Source organism: Myotis daubentonii, chromosome 3, assembly GCF_963259705.1.
Source record: "Myotis daubentonii chromosome 3, mMyoDau2.1, whole genome shotgun sequence".
NCBI lineage: Eukaryota > Metazoa > Chordata > Mammalia > Chiroptera > Vespertilionidae > Myotis > Myotis daubentonii.
In genome coordinates, this window is record NC_081842.1 from 144572371 (window position 1) to 144589628 (window position 17258).

At 37.0% G+C, this 17258-nt stretch overlaps 1 protein-coding gene across 1 annotated transcript; it reads right to left on the minus strand.

Moving 5' to 3' along the window:
- Positions 1–6594: 6594 nt before the first annotated feature.
- PRL (prolactin) lies at positions 6595–15477 on the minus strand. Its single transcript, XM_059686062.1, has 5 exons — positions 15450–15477; positions 13159–13343; positions 10964–11071; positions 8608–8895; positions 6595–6786 (listed from the first exon to the last, which is right to left on the minus strand). Exons 1-5 carry the CDS (start codon positions 15475–15477, stop codon positions 6595–6597), a joined length of 801 nt encoding a protein of 266 aa, XP_059542045.1.
- Between the last annotated feature and the right edge of the window lie 1781 nt (positions 15478–17258).

A 17258-nucleotide genomic window follows, 5' to 3' on the forward strand; every position in this document is an offset into this window, starting at 1 on the left:
CTCTCAAAAGAAATTTCAATCGTACAGTTGATATTTGGCTCTGTTGGCTAATGAGTTTGCCGACCACTGGCCTAGGTCACCTACATACTATAGGTATTCCTGCTTTTCAAAAGTTTGAGTTAACAGTCACTTTGCTTTTAGGAAATTCCTACATTAGCACCTGTTTTTGCTAAAACTGAAATCCAAAGAGAACTTTTGCTTTTAGGGGAAAAAAGGTGAAAAGCAAAAATAACATTTGATGTTTGTTTTGCACCAGCAGTTGCAGAGGCAGCTTTCGCACCCTGAGCAGCGAGAGCAGCCCTGCCAAGCTCCTTCCTCGGGAGCTACACTCAGCCTCCCAGCATAAGCTGTCATAGCTTTGACCCATGTCTCTGAGCATCTGTGCTTTATCTCGATTTGTTCTGTGCGTTCGTTAGCAAGATGTTTTCTAAGGTACCGGAAAAGCCCAAGAAAGCTCTTAACATAAAACTAGACCTAATTAAGTGTTTTGATAATATTGAATGAAATAAAGACATTGTGCATGCGTTATATTTTGGGCCTGGAATGCTCAAAACATTTCCACATAAAGTAGCAGTAATTGCATCTTCGCTTGATGCCATTTTGGCTTATGAAAGGGATCATAGAAACACTCTACTTTCAGGTGGCAGGGAAACCTGTATGTAATGTACTTGTATTCATGTTTACTGTGGGTTGTCTGTCTTCCCCCAGCTATAGAATGTAAATTTCATGAGGGCAAGTATTGGCCTGCTTTGCTCAATGATGTGAATCAGGCACCACAACCGGGCCACGGTGCCTAGGTGAAGAGCAAATTAACTAAATATTTGTTTAATAAACAATAGCAGAGTACTGGGCTAGCCTATAAGTTTTGGGATTTTTTTAATTGACTATTGTAGCTGAAGTCTTCTGCAGTTAAAGTTACAAGGTTAGGTCACTCTTCTGTTCTCTTTCTCAGTATAAACATAAACTACAGTTGGAGAGGTTTTAGACCCAATATGCTAGCAAGAATGTACCTTTATAAAAACCTAAAAAGCATTAGTTGATTTGCTTTCTTTATCCAAAAAGTTTATTCCTTAAAAATGTTTAAAATTTATTTTTCAATTTTTATTATTTGTTTTACTGAGGTATAACTGACATATACATATTAGTTTCAGGTGTACAGCATAATGATTCGATGTTTGTATAGATTGCAAAATAGTCACCACAATATGTCTAGTTAACATTTCTCACCATACATAGCTACAATTTTTTTCTCTGAATGACAACTCTTAAGATCTATTCTCTTAGCACCTTTCAAATATTCAATACGTACATTCCTTTTTTGACTTTATGCAATTAAGTGGGTTCTGAGTCTTAGAGTCAAATAATCATGTTTAAAGATTTTAGTTGAATAAGATTTCTCAGGGCCAATCCCAGAGAGCCTTCACTGAAGAAGCCACCCCTGATTTGGCTCGCAAGGCTCCTATCATGCTGGTCTGGCGTGTGAGCGTGGACCTGCTTTAAAACATGTTATCTTTTCCACTTGTGCATGCATTGCTTTTTAAGTGTCTTTTGTTGCTTCATCTGTCTTTTCTATATTTACCATCCAAATAGATTATAATTATTGTCAGAGACTTCTAAGTAACAGAGTCCTCTGTGACTGCTGACTGGGCATTTGGGGAAAATGCTCCTGAGGAATAGTCACTTCACTATTAAAAATTTTGTTTTTAGGGGATTAGAAAGCGTTTCTTTCAAGAGTCCTTTGACATGAATATTATCTTAGGAGACAACACTTTTAAATCTTTATTGGATTAGTGATTATCTGACCATCTACTGAGAGTAAGACAATGAAGGAACAGTAAATGGGTGGATTTAAGATAAAGGAATGGGAAACTCTTAGAGATAGTGCATAAATGGACTCATCTCTGTGACTTGCTAAAGTAACCACATTTTTTATGATTTCTGGTGCTAAGTCTATGAAATACAAGAAAATAAAGCCTGAATGAATTTGGACAAAACCTTCAATTTTCTTCTTCTTCTCCTTCTTCTTCTTCTTCTTCTTCTTCTTCTTCTTCTTCTTCTTCTTCTTCTTCTTCTTCTTCTTCTTCTTCTTCTTCTTTTCTCTCTCTCTCTCTCTCTCTCTCTCTCTCTCTCTCTCTCGCTCTCTCTCTCTCTCTACCAGCACTTATTTACTCATCTAACCTCATGTTCTTGGACAGCTTTTTGACTCTCTGCTTCATTCCCTCTAGATATTAGAATTCTATTGCTGTTCCTAGATCTCTTACATCTTTTGCTTCTTTCTTCTTTCCTCCAGGCAGAGCACATTTTTATTTTCTTTTAGAGTGTCATAGAAATATTCCAACATTTCTTTCTGGACCAGTTCTTTTTCTCTACTAGTCCCACACTTCTACAACCCTCCAAACCAGGTTCATGTTCTATTTTCTAATTCTGGACATATTTCTCTCTTGCCCTAAAATTACTTGGTTTCCTCTTGCCTTCTAGAATAAGTATAAACTCCAAATTGGCATAAATGATCCTCCACAACCCATTAACACTTCTTAAAAGGGGTTTCCCCATTATTACCCTAAGGTAATGTATATAGCAGGTCATGGGAGCATAATCATGAGAGAGATTACATGTTACAACAATGAACATATCTTGTGTTTTGGTTAAAGTTGGTTGTTTAATAATACCTTACAATACTATATCTCAGTTCCTTTTGCTCAGGATGTAGGAGATATGTATTTCATAAAATGATTCTAAGTGAATTGACAGATGTGCTGTTTTCCTATTTTTGTCTATCAATATCCCACCAATCCTTTAAAATTCCATCAAAGGGCCATCACAATCATGTCACTCCAAAAAACTTCCTTGTTCTTATGTCCAGATATTTCCTAGTGTGCCGTGTCAGCACAGCCAAGAATTCAGTGAGCCTTATGAGGGGCGGTGAAGGATTAAAGAAAAGACAGACAAAGAGAATATAGCTGGGTCTCGGTGGATCTCCTGTGCCTGGATGAGGCCACAGAGAAGGACCCAGCCAGCAAGCTGAGGCTTTATTTTATAGTCAGAGAAAAACAAGGTAGTGGTCAACATAGTTACAATGTTCTTGAGAGTTTCACTTTTTTTGTCAGCACTTGCTGCACCTCCCATAGCCCATTAGCTACCCAGGAAAGATCTAGGGGGCGGCCATAAGGTCAAGCTTAATTATGCTAAGAAGGCTCTGCCTTCTAAGCTGGGACTTGTTTGTGGCTCTGCCACAGGTCAATCTGAGGTTTAAGTCTAGAGCCGCTCCCTACATTCTAGCTGCTCTTTAATTTACTCTAGCACTGTTTATCATGGCCCTTTATACTATCTTTTCTCTACCTTAGTATAGTAATTTGCATGTCTATGTAACACTCTCTCTACAGCTTGAGAAAAACCTTCGGAAAGATAATTTTCTTACCTCTCATGTACCCATGACACCTGATTTAGTAATCTATGCAATCAGTTAACTTCAAGGGTTTTTCATTTGTTTGTTTCTTTTTTGTAACCACTGCTGTTATTCTTGCTATAACAGGGCCATTTTTTCAAATGTAATTTTACATGGAAATCTGTAAAAAGAGAGGGTGGGGGAGAAACTCACTCTGGTTGGCAGGGGAGTGATTGTTATATTTTCCCCAAATATCCTCTTTGTAGCTACCCCTTGCTGACTCTACAGAATACCTATGTCTCTGCTCAATCTGGTCTGAAAGCTACAGTATTCAGTTCACATGTCATGGTCAAGCAGGGAGAGGCCTTTTAATACCACCACTCAGTTGTTTATCTATTCTTGGAATAAACTTTTAAGAGAAAAATACATGAAGATGTAAGTGGGCTAGTGGTAAAGTTATGTGTCATACAATTGCATTGTCCTCTTATTGACAAATTTCACCTGATAAATGCTATCCTCTCTGTTGAAAATATCTAGATATTAAAAAAAGGAAGTGAGGTGGGTGACACAATAGGGTTAGATGTTTTCAGAAAAAAATGACTTTAAAAATGCATAAAGGTTTTTCTATACTCTCATGCCTTTTAAAAGAAAAGAGTTGAAATATGAGAAAGCTGGCATTTTGCATGCATGCAGGATCAAAGGGAGAGATTGCTAGATTGATGTGGGACACAATATTTCTGTTGTATTCTGAAAGGTTTGGGTCATCTCAGCTAGAGGCAGGAGGAGGACTCAGACAAAAATAGCCCTGGCTATGAGGGAAGAGATTGGGTTTGGTAGACAATGTTTCTATATATGGGAGAAAGGATTCTGTGCATGGCAGAAGAAAAATGCCTTGAATTCTGATCTGAGGAGGTACCACGTTCTGTTTATCTCTAAAGATATTGCAAATCAATTATTAAGGGCAAAGAATACTCCTAATACACAGGGATATTTTGGAAAACGAAGAAAGAAGATGAAAGGGAGGTAAAAGGAAATTGAAATATTTGCTCTTAGGGTATAAAAATTTAGGTCTTCACCAAATAGGGTTTTCTAATAGCAGCTTATCCTTCACAAACAATGTCTTCTACTCACTTTTTCTCTTCATGTTTTTTCTTTCCTTTATGTTCCTCTTCCTTTTTTCCTCTTTATTCCCCTTCCTATCTACCTTTTTATTTCATCTCTATCAGGATGTTGGGTGGAATATTTCTTATTGTCTATTGTCGAGGAAATCCTGCTAAAATCCGAAAAAGCTGCTGCAAAGCAGGCTGGCAGTGCTGCTGCTTTCTAAGGAGAGCAAGCAAGAGAGAGACCCTCATCCCAGGTTGTTTAGAGGCCCTTGAACAAGCTGAGCTGCCCTAATCTAGTCACCCCTCTGGAGTCTCATCAATAGATTAAGTGTATGAGGAGGGTGCTGTAATTCAGTGTGTGAGTAGGGAATATTTGTAAGGCCAACTCTCTAAGATCGTTATTAACAGAGATAATAACTCATTGGATCTCAAAGAAAGAGAGAACAGCATTTAATTCCTCAGGTTAATATCTGCTTACGAATCCAGTTTCCTGACCCATTCTGTGTCTATGCAAAGAGATAGAGAAGAGAATTGTGAAGAGACCCCAGGGAAGGGGTCAGCAGCAATCCAATATTATTGGCACTTAGTGGTTTAGAGTGATTATGAGGCCTGAGTTTCCTGTGAAAGGGTTGGTAGATAGGTGACCTTGAGCCAGTTTTCTAAAGTAGGGTGCTTGTGGGACCGGGGAACAACAGAAGAGGCTGTGGAGAATGCTTCCAGTGTCAGAGCTGTGGGGTGGAGAGAAGAATTGAGCCAGAGCATTTACCCTGATAGACTATGGAGTCGGGTGCTCCCATTTGTAAATGTCCTGGAAAATCACAAGAGAGACACTTGCCACTCAGCAGGAATTCAAGGTTAGTCCCTGTCAGCAATGAGAAGGCTACAAAAGCACCACATAAGATCATGATGTCAAACCTTTTCATCTCTCCTCATCCTCTAACTCATCCAGCACAGCCAAAGGAAAGGAGATCCAGAAGAGGAAGTGAAAAGAAATCCTGCAGAAATAGACCACATCTACTTTCCCCATTAGGTTCCTGAGCCATAATAGGGGAGAGAAAAACATTAAAGAGGTTACATATGGGATGGAGTTGAAATTTGTCTGGACGGGACTTATTAGACCCAGAGCTATTAAAACATACGGAATGTGCCCAAGACGGTACTAAGCAGATGGGAACTCAGTAGAGCATGGTTGAAGACAGCCACTGGAGAAGGATAAGTCCATTTCATCTTTGTATCTGCCATGGTTTGAATGTTTATGTTACCCCAGAATTCATATGTTGTTGCCCTAATCCCCAAAGGTTATGGTGCTAGTGAGTGGGGCTTTTGGGATTTAAGTTATGAGCTTTGGCCCCTGTGAATGGAATTAGTGCTCTTATATAAGAGACCCACAAAGCTCGTTAGCCTTTTATGCCATGTGAGGATACAATGAGGAGTCTGGGAGCCAGATGAGGGTCCTCACCCCACCATGGTGGCACCCCGACCTTGTACTCCAATCTCCAGGACTGTGAGAGCTAAATTTCTGTCATTTATAAATGACCCACTCTGTGGTGTTAGCCTGAACAGACTAAGACAGCATCCTGGTAATTTGAGACTGTTTAGTAAACCTCATGCTACTTGGGTGCATTACAATTTCATAGTATTTAAATTGTCTGTCATAATACTGTGAAAGTTATCTGATAGGATATGGCTGCCTTTTAGAAAGAATCCTGAGAATTTCTATCTTCTTGTTAGCATGACCAGCATGATTAATAATTATCAAATTCTTTGATTCTAATAACTCGACTCACAATGATTTACTGTGATTCTAAAGTAAGCCGTTAATTGTCTTATTTGTAATGCTAGCTTCTGCTATTTGTGACAAATTTTAATAGGAACTTCTCAATGATAGTGATTAATTTTCTTTTGATTTTCTATTAAGTGAAGATAAGAAACTTTGACAAATTGCTCTTGTAGATTTTGACATTTCTAACGAAGTCGGTTTTTATTTTTTAAGATAAGACCCATTACACCAAGCATGCATTAAAAAGCCATAAAACTAAAAGAAGCTTGCTATGGGGTGGATCATTAAGAACCATTCCAGAAATAGATGGAATGGATGTGAGCTTAGCAGTTGCTATCGTAGATGATTCGGCACTTCAGGACCTTGAGATAGTTGTCAATCTTATGCGAATCCCTGCGTAGGCAATGGATCAGCTCATAAAAAGCAAAAAGGCGAATGTCTTCATCGGCCTCTTGCAGAGATGGAAGTCCCAACCAGGGAGAGGGGGCCTCATTTCTTCTGACTCCATGTTGAACCTAATAATGAAAAAGATAGTGACATTATTAGTATTATCTGCTTATCTTTGCTCTTTCTAATTGTTGAATTAAGATTTATGGAAGAGATAGGAATGTAAAACTCTCCAGACAGAGGCATGGGTTACTGAGCCAGTGTATCAGAAGTCTATTTATGGTGTAAAAACTAGAAGCAGAACTCAAGTGTAAGCTTTCTCATATGTATGTGATTGTAGGTGAAGTGTGCCTCTGCTAGATGGAGAACCAGAAAGTTGCTATTTGAATGTAGACATGAATGTGACAAAGGGACAATGCGGAGCTGGCCTCCGTTCTCTCACTTGAGGAACTTTTTCATTTTCTGATTTTGTCTCTAATGTGCACCGTGGACTTTATTTCTTCTGGCAGGTCACAATGTGACAGGTCGCATTGATCTTTTACCTGCTTTGAACAGGTTATATTCTCCATATAGAATATGTACCAGAGAAGGATATGATGAGGATTGTACTTGATGTTTTAAGGCTAAGACTAGCGTGTGTGTGTGTGCGTGTTGGCTTGCTGTTTTTTTGGTGTTTTTTGTTTGTTTGGTGTTTTTTTTGTTTGTTTTTGTGTGTGTGTGTTTTGTGTGTGTGTGTGTGTGTGTGTGTGTGTGTGTGTGTGTTTGACCCCTATGACAAAATATACTATGCCAGGGATAATGATATGAACAAGAATAAATAAATATGTGTTGTGTGTTTTTAAAAAAGAACTAAAATTGAAGTATTATAGAACAAATTAGTGACCTCAGAAAGTAGGCCCACAGTTATGAAGAAAATCACTTGAAAATCTATGTGTTTACTACTTATGTCCCAAGGGTAAAATGTACTTTGTATTTCCAAGGGTAAAATGTACTTTGTATTTGATATATTCTTCTCCTATGAAAATGACCAAATGACACACGTTAACAAGTACTTTGTATACAATAAAAACATAAAATTTCTCCTGTTATTTTTATGATCATATATTTTTCTTTAGATGATGATAAATTATTTCTAAGAACTTCAGAAAACTATTTAGATATTACCTCACTTGTATTGAAATGATCCCATCTAAATGGAGATTTGTATTGCAAATATAACCTCAATCTAAATATGACAAATTATTTGGGGAGATCAAATGCAATGTGTCAATTTCATTTTTGAAGCCCCACTCAACTAATATTTAGAATGATGCAACTCTATAAATTTGAAAATAAAGAACATTTTAGAAAAGATATACCTCTTTCTGTTGTAGCCCACTGAAATTATAGTGGTTGTTCAGCAGCATCAATGCCATGGTCTCATCTTTTCTATCTCCTTCCTTCCCAAACAATGTCTAGCAGAGTGGGTTGGGGGAAGCGGGGAGGGGAGAGAGGGAGATAAATACCATCCAACCTGATTTTTATTTTCTCTTTTCTCCGTCCTCTCATGTTTTGATGTGGGGAGAAAAGAGGAAGAATATGAGCAGAATGTCAATAATAGGTGTCCTAGAATACTTTGAGGAAAACATTTCTCTTGCAGATTCTATTCTCCAGTTTCTTTCCATTGAAATTACTTCACTGCCTGTCCCCAAGAAGCGCCAAGGCTTGCATGGATTGGTGTGCAGTGTAGGGAAGTCTGCACCTGTCAGATATGACAGTGGAACGCTAAGATCCACTTACAGTAGACCTTATCCCTACAAATTACTATTGCTTTATTTAATAGCAGTGTAGAATATAAAATGCCTAAACATTGTTCTTACAGAATGAGGTATTTCAAAATGTATTCCTCTTCACAGGGCTCACTTCTTTCTTTAATGAGAAAAACAAAGGAGTGTCAAGAGGCTGCTCACCTGGTTGATTATCTTCTCCATGCCCTCTAGAAGCTGTTTGTTACGGTCCTCAATCTCTATGGCCCTTGATAGGATGCCATCCGGGGTTTCTTGTGCCCCAAGGGTTTGTTGCGTACTAAGGGCTTCTTGCGTACTAAGGGCTTCTTGCGTAGCAAAGGTTTCTTGGGTCCCAGGGGCTTCTTGTGTACCAGGGGCTTCTTGTATAGCACGCACTTCTGTGACTAGATGATACAGAGGCTCATTCCAGGAGCGCAGCACTCTGAGGACCAGGTTCAGAAGGTCTTCGTGCTAAGCAACCATTAAAATAATTGCATTAAAATAAGCATAGTACAACGGGTGACATGTGATTTTTGCTCAGAGAGGCTGACTTAACTATATCTTTGTTATTCCTACATGTGTGTATTTTGTAGGAATGGACAAGTTGTAAAAATATGAAATTTAAGCTATTGGTTTATACTTAGATAAATTTTTAAAAATCTGGCCTAAGTAACTATTTCTTTTAATGATAGTTCTAATTTATGACATGAAGACTTTTGTTTTTCTTCTGAAATTCTACCATTTTCCCCACACAGAGAATTCTTTCCTATTTGACTGCTTTGCTTTTCCGTGGGGAAAAACCAATTTTGTTGGAATTCCAGAAGCGCCTTTCCTGACTCAGGAAATGTAGAGTCCGCCAGTGTCAATGACAAAGAGCCCAAATCATTTCATTTAAAGATACATTCTTATCAATGAATCAAATTATTCATTAATGCATTGTTGTGTAACTTGTAGTTTTATTTTATAAAACTGGAACAAAGAGACAATGAAGAAGATATGATATACAGAAAAATGCGCTCCTTAGTCCACACCAACTCCCGCCCCCATGCTGCTCTCGGAGCACTGTATTTACTGACATATTCTGGTGAATAAAATGGCACAATGCTATCTATCATTAATAACAGCATTAAAGGAACCCACAATGGACGTATTATAGCATAACAATAAAAAGAGTTTTGGATTGGATGAAGCCCAGACTCACTGCTTACTACCCATGTAACTGGTGTAAATTCCATCAGCTCTCCAAGTCATGATTTCCTTACCTCAGTAAGTGTAATAATAGCACCTTGTGTTAGAGGATTTTTTATGAGGATTAAATATAGTAATGCACATAAAGTGCTTTGTAAGGTGTCTGCTAATGTAGTAGCGATCAATAAATTTAACCCCTCTTCTTCCTCCTCCCCATTTTCACTTTCTTCCTTTACTTTATTGTTATTATCATTATCATCATTATAATTATTTATTAATAGGCTTAGCAGACAGAAAGAATGCTGGTACCATTAACAAAGTTGTAAGGAAAGAACACATTGAATTTACGGGGCTATATATGTGAAGATGTTTCTTTTAAATCATGTTAACTGTGGTTATGGCAGGAAATCAGAAGGGAGATGATAATAATAATAAATTCGAGCTGGGATAAATGACTGGGGCTTGATATGCAGACATTGCTGTCATCAGAACAGAGGCCATAATCATGAGAAGCAAAACAATATTTTACAGGATCTGCTTTCAGGTGAGACTTATTATTGAGAAGTAAGAGTTGGCAGAGGAGTGAGTGAAGAATGAAGAAAGGAAGAAAGAAGTAGGTGTCAGAGAAGTAGGAGGATCAGAAGGAGAGCCTTGAAAGTCCAGAAGAGATGGCTCAGATGGTGTAGTGGTCAGAAATGTGAAATGCTGTCCTTATAGGAGCCTGTGTCATAAATAAAACTGATTGTGTTTCTTACATATCCACGTGTTTTTTTTCAAACCTTATATTTTACACATGGAAGTCCAATTCTGCTAATGCTTTCACATAGTATAATATATGCAGTCCTGGGTCTAAGCATTGGTTACCATCATGTCTGCATGGCCAATTTATAGATCTGTCACATTTATTTATTTATTTTTAAACATATTTTTATTGTTCTTTTAGAAAGTGAGGAAGGTAAAGGGAGAGAGAGATAGAAAAATCGATGATTGAGAACATCAATTGGCTGCCTTCTGCATGCCCCTCACCAGGGATCAAGCCCACAACCCAGGCTTGTGCCCTGATCAGGAATTGAACTAGCCATCTCTTGACGCATGGTCGACACTCAACCACTGAGCAACACTGGCTGGGCTGTTATTTACTTTGCTGCTACAATATTTAGTCAGCATTTGATTTTACTGATAATTTATCAACTATATAATGTAATTTTTCTTTGATTGCTTACTCTTCCTCCTCCTTGCCCGGCAAGTGCAGTTACCATTGTCTATTCTAATGCCTCTAATAATCTGCAGCATGGAAATACCAGTGTACTGCCTTTGTTGTTTTGGTGAGAATCCTGGATAAAAGACTTACATGCATCTTTTGGGCTTGCTCCTTGTCTTCGGGGGTAGGGATTGAAGAAGTGTGGCAGCCATTGATGGCCTTGGTAATGAACCCCCTGTCCTGGGCGTACTGTCTATCCTGAAAGTGATAGAGCAAATTCAATGAGGGTTGTTTGAACATTAAATCAATTAAACCCAGTTCTAAAATATTAACACCTTTGATAGTTGTATAATTTTTAAAAAATTATAGCCACAAAAAAATAAAACTAAAGAAATAAGAAAGTTGCCCTTTTTCCTACCCTTTCTTTCCATTATCTCTATAAACAGTTCTATTTCAATTAACTTTTCTAAATTCCAAGTTCTTCCTCTTTTTGCTATTTCCTTAATTTTATTCTTTTTATGCATCACTATATAGAAAGCAAATACTAGAAATATAAAGAATGTGAAATATTTATTAAGTATCATCCTTCTTAATACTTGAACCAAATGTGATTGTGCATATGAGCCTATTTTTAGCCATTTTAAACTCTTGATTATGTAGGAACAAATGGATACACTCCTTTAATGGGTATTATTAAATTGAAACTTTTCTTTGACTAATCTCTAAATCTATACAACTATATACAATCTTCATCATAGCTACAGAATACAATTTGTTGATCATGATGAAGTGATAAATCAGAAAAACAAAAAAAAATATTAAGCAATGGACTGAGAATAAGAACAGAAAAATCTATGCTAACACATTGACAGAGAAAAACCAATCATTAGCAAACATTGTGGAAATTTAAAGAGATTACTAGACATATTTGGAAGATAAAAGATGGCCAGTCAAAAATGTATAAAATAACAATTAGTGTGAAAAATAACTATGTAAATATACATTTATTATAAACATTAAACCACATTCTTCATGGAGACTCTGATTTATTGAAGTTCTAATCCATTGTCTGATCTTTGATTGACTTAAAAGAGTTAACATCCGACTTCCAAAGTACCTTAATCAGAAGGAAAATAATTGTTTCTAGTTCTAAACTAATCTTCCTATTGTAGTTCTAAACCTGGAAATCTTAGAACAATAATTCATAGCATTTTTGAGTTTCAGAACAGCTAACTACTATTACTTGTTTTATTTTCCTAACATGCATTCAGTTTAGTTTAACTTTGTCCAACACACGCAATTCATTGCAGTGAAATTCTCATTTTTGTATTTATTTTTATTTTTTCTAAATATATTTCACCGATTTTTTTGCAGAGAGGAAGGGAGAGGGAGAGGGATAGTGAGTTAGAAACATCCATGAGAGAGAAATATTGATTCAGCTGCCTCTTGCACGCCCCCTACTGGGGATGTGCCCACAACCCAGGTACATGCCCTTGATTGGAATCGAACCTGGGACCCTTGAGTCCGCAGGCCTACGCTCTATCTGCTGAGCCAAATCAGCTAGCGTGCAATTCTCATTTATTATATATCTGCAGTGAAGAGTACCTTGGGAGAAATATACCCTACATGCAAGGACAAGAAATCAACATGTTTTCTTCTCCTCCGCCCTACCTAAAAGTGTTTTATGTCAAGTGTTTGTCTCCCCTGCCCTCCCAAATTCACATGTTGAAGCCCCAATCCCCAATGTACTGTATTTGGAAGTAAGATCTTTATGGAGATAATTAAGGTCATGAAAGTGGAGCCCTGATCCACTATGATTACTGGCCTTATAAGAAGAGACACCAGAGAGTCTTCTAGCTCTCACTCTCTCATTCTCATTCTCTTGCTTTCTCTGTCCCTCTCTCCATCTCCCAGAGCCTTCAGGTGAGGAGACAGTGAGAAGGCAAGCTGAGAAGAGGAAAGCTCTTACTAGAATCTGACTGTTCAGGCACCTTGATGTCACAGCATCCACAAATATGAGAAAATACATTTCCGTTATTTAAGACGTATGTATTTTGTATGGCAGCCTCACATGACTAGTATGGATGCTTAAACATTTTTGAAAATTCTTAAAAACAAAATGAATTAAAGGAAATTTAAAAAAATACATTTTTAAAAAATCTTTGGGATTTCCTGAAACTGTCCCTTTCTTCTTATTCCACATTTCATTTACCGATGCCTTCTTTGACCCTTAAGGTGCATTATTTGAAATTTGGCTTGTGTGGCTTTCTTGTTTAAAGTATGAAATAGTTCAATCATTCACATGAAGGTTCCTTCTGGGAAGAACCAAGAAGCATGATACTTACAAACTCTCTGAACATTTCAGAGGAGAGGTTATGGATGTAGTGAGACAGGATGACTGCACGGTCAAACAGGTCTCCGAGGGGCACTTCGCAGTTGACAGCCCCACTGGGACAGGTGGGCATGGAGGCCACATTCTTGCACAGGAGCAGGCTTGACACCAGCACCAGCACCAGCAGGAATGGCCCTCCTTAAATAGAAACAGGAGCCGTTCTCAGATGATCTGTTCAGCTGAGGTTATCAAAAGTCATCTTGTGGAGGACAGGCTAATCTCTCCACATTGCCCTCAGCATGATTTGGTACTTTAATAGCTGGGGTGGGGAAGAATCAACACTTTCCACTGTGTAAATGTACATATATAATTATATTTGCACAGATATATAGTCAGAAAAGTAGGTTAGTCCCTGTGTGTTTGCACTGCTTCCAGAAGTGCCTCTGTAACTTGTAAGCATTTGGAGCTTAAATTAATTCTGAGCCAGAGTGTTTAGGTCATTCTCATAAGATAGTTTAGTGCCTTGGGAGTTTCTGCAGCTTTTCGGCAGCCTGGCTCTCTTAGAGTTTGTAAATTTTTTATTTTATTTTTTGGTAGAGCAAAGGTGGAGATTTATTGAAGAACAGTACAGACTCCCAAGTAGTGAGGGGGAAAGGGTCCCCTATAAATTTTGTTTAATACTATATTGACTAATACTTGCATTTTAGACACTGAAATGGCAGTTGATCTGTTTGTTTCACCTTCTTGACTGATAAGAATAGGCACAGGCCTGACTGATTGCTAATGTTGAATATGAAGAGAATTCTAACATCAAAAATGATGCTGTAGACTAGATCTGCTAACTCACTTTAAAAACCCCATGCATCTGCTTGCCACTTTGCCAAAATTTTTAATATTTTAAAAAAATTGTTTCACAATAGCCCAGTGAGATAGCTTCGGCCTTCATTATTATCATCCAATTATACTGATGAACTAGAGGCTTAGCGAGTTTAAGGGATTCCCCCTAAATCCCATTATGAGCAGGTGGAGGATGCCCATACTGTCATCTTGTCACTTTCTCATGTCCCACCCATCACACACAATCAGTAGCCATGATGACTCAGTACTTCCAGAGGCCATTGCCATTACACATAAAGAACAATGCTTGACCTTTGATTGCATGATAACAGAGGCCCTAGAAAGTTAATTTTACCCATTTTTTTTTCCTGCTCCGTCTATAAAACACCTACTTTAAAATATTTGACAATTATCCGAGATGATTTAGTCATCAATTTGTCCTCTCAGTAGATGGATAGATGTGGATCTATAACATATCAATAATTTACACTTTCAAAAGGTAAGAAACAATATATTTAACTCACCTTTTAATAGCAAAGACTCCAAAATAATATCTGGTATTAAAATGTGTTGATCAGAAAATTAAAATTTTAAGAAATATTCAATAAATGTAAGTGGATATGTATGAGATAAAACTAGGCAAGTGCTAAAGATTTCTGTGTGAAAAAATATCTAAAGCAAAATACTTAAAAATATATAAAAATATGTTAACTAAATAACTTTTACCTGCACAATAAAAATATTCATGTTGTGAGTTGATTAATATAACAGACTTTTAATTTTTTTAAAAAAAATGTGTTTCCAAAATGTTTATTTTCTGTACAATGCAGTCATGAAATGTAGCTGGATATTTTATCTACAGATATTGTTTACATTATGGCTTCAGAGTTAAAACTTCAACAAATTGACTCATCTTGAGAAAATCATGTAAGAGACCTGGGAACCAGAAAATGTTAATCTCTGCCTTCTGGATTTGTGATAAATTAGACCTAAAGATAATTTGGTCTTATTCCAGTCCTGGGTTTCTCAACCTTGGCACTACTGGCATTTTGAGTGGGATAATTCCTGGTACTCCAACCTCTAGAACTGTGAGAACTGAGTTTCTGTCATTTTGAAAGGACCCAGTCTGTAGGTTCTAGAGGCTCTCTTGTGCACTGTAGTTTGTTTAGCAGCATTTCTGACCTCTATCCACTAGGTACCAGTAACACTCCACCCGCCAGTTAAGACAACCAAAAGCATATCCAGACATTAAGATGTGTCCCTAGAAGAAGGATTCATCCATTTGAGAACCACTGTTCTAGTCTTTTGTGCCCTTGTACAATTGCTTTATAGAGCAGTGATTAGATTACTTTTCTAAACTCTGTAAATCTGAAACCTATTGCTAAGAGAATATTATCTAAAATTTCTGATTTATACCCTCAAAGAAGTGTTGATAAAGCCAACAACTCAGTGAGTTGCTGTACATACCTGTCAGTGACAACCCTTTGTTGTCCATGGTGGTGATAATTTCGGGAAACACCCTTCGCCAGAGAAGACCTGGTAGTCCCACAGCTTTCTCTTTCCCAGATATTGGCTTTATAAACCTTTGACATCTTTATGAATGTTGTTAATAAGTATTTCCTTCCCTTTACCAGTCATCTATTGTCGTCAATGAGATTACCCCCATAATTTCAAACATCAAATGTTATTTTATTTCTTATTCATATGTAGGAAGAAATACTGGCCAGAAATTTCAAGAGGGATTTTGATTAATTAGACCAAAAGGAAATGAGAAAAATAATGAAGTAAGATCTGGAAACTAGTTTGGGTTAGAGGACCTTTAAAACTCTAGAAGTCATTTACTTTGAATATTACTTTTATTTCTCTTCAGTTTCTTGAATGTAGCATTATATTTCACTTAAGTGTCTCATGTATTACCAAAGGGTATTCCTTTTTTTCATTCAAATTTGCTAGGTGGTCAAGATTTCAAAACTGACACACTAAATACCAGGAAATAAAGATTGAGAAAATCATATTTTCTGTTCCTTGTTATATTCTTATTATATTCCTCTTTTTTCTTGTTTTTACATTTTATTCTTTGTCTTAATGATATATATGTCTTGTACTTTGTTTTTAAATGTGCATTTTATTTGCTTATACCTTTAATTTTACCATATATGTAAACTTATATTATCATCTCCAGTTTACAGATTAAAAAACTGAGGCTTGGAAAGATTACATGTCAAGAATACAGAAGAAGGAATTAGTAAAGGTAGATTTCAGAAAGATTATTGCTTCAAGGAGAATCAGGAGGGTTGTAAAAAGGCTGGGAAATGAATTATTTAACAAACATTGCTGTGTACCCATATTGAAGATGATCAGGAAATCATTCCTGACCTTAGGAAATTTATTTTGGGAAAGTGGCATAGTGGTTTTCAAGGGCAAACACAAGCACACACTTGCATGCACACATCCTATATATGACACAGTAAAACAAAATTTTAGGTAATCATTGCCATGTTCTTTAAGGACAGGGGTTGATAAACCATTAACATATGATCATTTTATTTCTCTGACCTCAAGCCACTCCAGGGCTAAAGCGACAAAAATTAATCTTTCATGGGCTCAAAAGTTCCATTTGCCTTTTGGAGATTTCCTAAATGAAATGATTATAATGAATATAAACTAAGTTGTTGACGACTTTCTCTAAATTAAGTCCATGTATCTAAAACAGCCTGTGACCTTTAGTTTTAATTTTACCATATGTCTCTTACGGTAAATTGACAGATGAGGTAATTAAAAAAAAATAATCCCTTTCTATAGCATTTGCTTTTACTATAGTTGCTACTGCCTTATTTGTACTTCAGCAATTGTCAGACTAAGTGCTCTTATGGGGGCTTAGAAATCTTAATCAAGACTAACATCACTTAAAAACTATCTTCCATATTAATTAAACATAGTGGTTTGATCGATTTCTGGGTTCTCTATTATATTCCATTGGTCTATATGTCTGTTCTTGTGCCAGTACCAGGCAGTTTTGAGAACAGTGGCTTTGTAATACAGCTTGATATCTGGTATTGAGATCCCTCCTACTTTGTTTTTTCTCAGGATCGCAGCAGCTATTTGGGGTCTTTTCTTATTCCAGATGAATTTTTGGAGAGTTTGATCTAGGTCTCTGAAATATGCCATTGGTATTTTAATGGGGAATTGGCTGAATCTATAGATTGCATTGGGTAGTGTGGAGATTTTAATGATGTTGATTCTACCAATCCATGATCACGTTATGGTCTGGGTTGG

What these genes read in the sequence shown, in the direction of transcription:
- PRL (XM_059686062.1), bottom strand. Translation starts at nt 15,477, where the DNA reads ATGGACAACAAAGGGTTGTCACTGACAG. An exon ending in CAAAGGGTTGTCACTGACAG is followed by an intron (nt 13,344 to 15,449) that starts GTATGTACAGCA and finishes TTTCTATTTAAG; the next exon opens with GAGGGCCATTCCTGCTGGTG. An exon ending in TGGAGAAGATAATCAACCAG is followed by an intron (nt 6,787 to 8,607) that starts GTGAGCAGCCTC and finishes TTTCATTATTAG; the next exon opens with GTTCAACATGGAGTCAGAAG.